We start from the raw sequence: 3,436 nt of genomic DNA, 5'->3' as shown, positions 1-3,436 counted from the left end.
GTGAAGACTATCAGTAGCATGTGGGGCATCATTCGCATGTTGTCTGTCATTGACTTACTCCATTCAGTATACTAAACATCGCTAATAAGTAAGAAAATTAGCTAATGCTGTGCAAGCCAGTGCAGTAGTGGAGGCAGTGAAATGCTAATGTTTGTGCTAATGTTAATGAACTGCCTTGCACAGAGAAAAAAAACATAAAAAAGCTTAATATTATTGCACCGCCTATGGCGGTGCACTGATATGAGAGGAATATGCAGGCTTTTATTTTGAAACTTTCAGTAAGCTTCATTTTAATGACCACTCTAATTCAATGTGTAACAGTGGTTTGTTTAAACCAGTCACATAAAGCCCACAAGAGCAATTACCTGATGTAAAAATTGTCAAGGCTTTTATTTTGAAATTTTCAGTAAACTTCATTTTAAATGGCCACACTAATCCAATGTGTAACAGTGGTTTGTTTAATCCAACTATATAAAGCCCAAAACAGCAAATAGTTCTGAATGCCAGCTCAGCCCTCCTCTGTAATAATTGAGTGTTCCACCATGTTGTAGTTCTGACCTTCTGCTCTGCCCTCTGTATTAAAGTGTTCCGCCATGTTTAGAACTACAGAGTCTTTGTAGTCCAAACCAGCAGATCTGCCTTCTCTGTATTCTGTTGCTATAGCGATTAATCCTCTGCTAACTGCCCTGTGTGTGAGACAGAGGTGGAGAAGGATTTCTATCTTTATGAGACACCTAGTCAGTTTTGATGAAAAAAGGCTACGCAAGGCAGTGCACTAGTGGGGGCAGTTAAGTGCTAATGTTTGTGTTAATGTTAATGTACTGCCTTGCTGCGCAAAGCAGTTCACTATCCTGAAACGTACTTAAGTACTTTTTAAAGTACTTAAGTGCTTCTTAAATGACTGTTCAATATTTTTTGTTTATGTTAATGGTTATAATATTTACCGCAATGTTAAATTATTCTACTCAGCTATAGTTGCTATAGTGATTGCTGGTATTAAAAGAAAGCAACAGAAAAAAATAGAATGCTTTCCCCAGGTTAAACAGCGCTTTATGTAAAGTGTGTATCTCTCTGATTTGGAAAGTCAACTGAGCATTCAGACCTATTCCAAACGATGTGACCATTCTATTTAGAAACTTTAATACCTCCATTCCTCAGTGCATAAAGAAAGCAAAGGGAGAGAAAGAATGATAGAATATATTGAAAGTCCTACCTTGCAAGAGTGAGACCAATGCCATTGTCAGCAAATCTAAAGAAACGACAAAGTTAGTAAGATGAACAAATTGCACATAAGCTCAATAGCTTTATTGTAAGTTTAAAAAAGGAAAGGACTTTTTGGATTGTAATTGTATGATTACACAACAAAATAAAACCAGATATGCAAAACAGTTAAAGAGGAGTAGGCAGAAGTAAAAACTAAATTATTTATATCTCAAACAAAATACAATTGTCATAATGTGTTGATTAAAGAGGACCCAAACGCAGAGCAGCAGAGGTGTTCAGTAGATGGTGTAGATTTAATGAAGATGATTAACAAAAAACTTTTTAAAAATCCACAAGGGGCCGGGGCAGAACACAAGCCATGAATCCAAGTGGAAAAACAGCAAGTCGATTCAAGGAGACACAAGGAGAACACGAGGCAGAACAAGAAGTAGCGGGAGAAACCATCAAGGAAGGAGAAGAGAAAAGGAGTATGGCCCTGTCCCAATACTCGCACTCCCACCCTCGTTCCTCCTTGTGTCCTTCAAATGCACGTTCATGTTGAAGGGTCAGAGGTCATAGTGTGTCCCTCCCACACAACCCATCCTTCGCCCCACCCATTTTGGGTCCTATTTCCGTGAAGTCCGCATTTTTACTAAATTTGGCAAAGTGTGTTACCAACAATTCACTACTCAAAACGTAAACTAACTGAGGAAAGTCAAACAAAATGTTACAAATGCAAAACAAATTTCAGATCTTAAATTAAGATTTGAAATTTTAAATGTATAAAGATTTGAAATCTTTATAAATGTTAGTATAAAGATTGTTTTTCTTGTTCTGTTGCAACATTTTAGCACTCTCTTAAATAAAATTATTCCACTTTAAAGATGGAGGTTATTTTTTTAGAAAGCAGTATTTGTGTAAGCCAGAGGATTACACCATAATATAGATTTCTTGTGTAATATCCACTTTTGAAAATATCTTTCTAAAACATTAATAAAGTCACAATTGACAAAAGGTGTATTATCTCAAAATCTCAGTCAAAAAACACACAGGAATCGTTATTTAATTTGAATTTCTTTTGCAGAAAGGGAAACCTTCATACACAATCATGAAATTAATATCTTTTTTTTGGGAGTGAAATAGAAAGTTATTTGGTTCTTATTTTCTTCAGAGATATTATGATTTTTAAACAATTGTTTTCTTCTCAGACTAGAGGAAAAGAAACCTGATGTAGAGTTCCTGATTAATTTCTTTTAATATTTTTGGTCTATAAAGTTTCATAGTTTCTTTTAAAAAGGACATTTTAGTTCCATTAGTCTTTTAATTTTTCAAATGTAGCATCAGCCCTTTTTTATTTTTTTATATATGACATATGTTTGTCCTTAACTTGATCTTTATTGGCACATTAGCTCTACTTCATACCAAACTAACTTTTAGCTGTATAAAAGGGTAAAAAAATCATTTAGCTCATTTAGCTCATTGATTTGATTGATCAGATCAATCAAATCAATCAATCAAATTTTATTTGTATAGCACATTTCAGCAGCAAGGCATTTCAAAGTGCTTTACAACATTAAAAACAGAAACACAGAGTCATGAAACATTGAATAAACAGTTAAAAATATAAATAAATAAAAAATATAGATAAAAACATTAAAACTTGCACCCCTTTTCAACCAGTGGGGGACGACACATGCACCCCTTCACACTTCCAAGAAGGGGGGACGACACCCGCAACGGTACGCACCTCTCCGGCCACATCATAAAAAACTAAACACAGTCATGTAACATTGAATAAACAGTAAAAAAGAGGAAAAAAAATAGATAAAAAAATAAAGATAAAAACATTAGACATTAAATAAGAAAGATAATGAAGTTGAAGAAAGAGAAGAAGACAAGGAAAAATATCTCACTCTGTCAGACATTAATGATATTAGGAATGATTTAACTAACATGGGGGTTAGGATTACATCACTGGAAGAAGATTTCCGGGCCTCTGTAGATAGTGCTTTGAATAGGGAGCAAAACATCAGGACGTATATAGATAGGAATGTCGAGGCCATGGAGCAATGCATGAACACAGCTTTTAAGGAATTTGAAGCTAAGGTTGTAGACTGTTTGCTGCGACGAGATGAGAAGTGGAGGGCTGAAATAGAGAGGCTGAAGCGCGCTAGACTCTCTACAGCTATTCACGCTTTTGATAGTGTTAGACCAGGTCTCCCCGTGCCATCTG

The 3,436-nt window shown here is 35.3% G+C and overlaps 1 protein-coding gene across 3 annotated transcripts in view; it reads right to left on the bottom strand.

The window, feature by feature from the left end:
- Positions 1–3,436, bottom strand: part of LOC106940120 (cell migration-inducing and hyaluronan-binding protein-like) — a 45,674-nt gene that overhangs the window by 6,244 nt on the left and 35,994 nt on the right. For all 3 annotated transcript variants that reach the window (XM_015022761.1, XM_015022764.1, XM_015022762.1), the window contains one exon: positions 1,214–1,249. In XM_015022761.1, the coding sequence (XP_014878247.1) occupies positions 1,214–1,249 (36 nt within the window). The remainder of the gene's footprint in view (positions 1–1,213; positions 1,250–3,436) is intronic.

This window comes from Poecilia latipinna, unplaced genomic scaffold, assembly GCF_001443285.1.
Source record: "Poecilia latipinna isolate Pla-1442-1.1 unplaced genomic scaffold, P_latipinna-1.0 Scaffold3098, whole genome shotgun sequence".
NCBI lineage: Eukaryota > Metazoa > Chordata > Actinopteri > Cyprinodontiformes > Poeciliidae > Poecilia > Poecilia latipinna.
The sequence above is the reverse complement of the archived record's forward strand: the minus strand, read 5'-3'. Positions and strand labels throughout refer to the sequence as shown.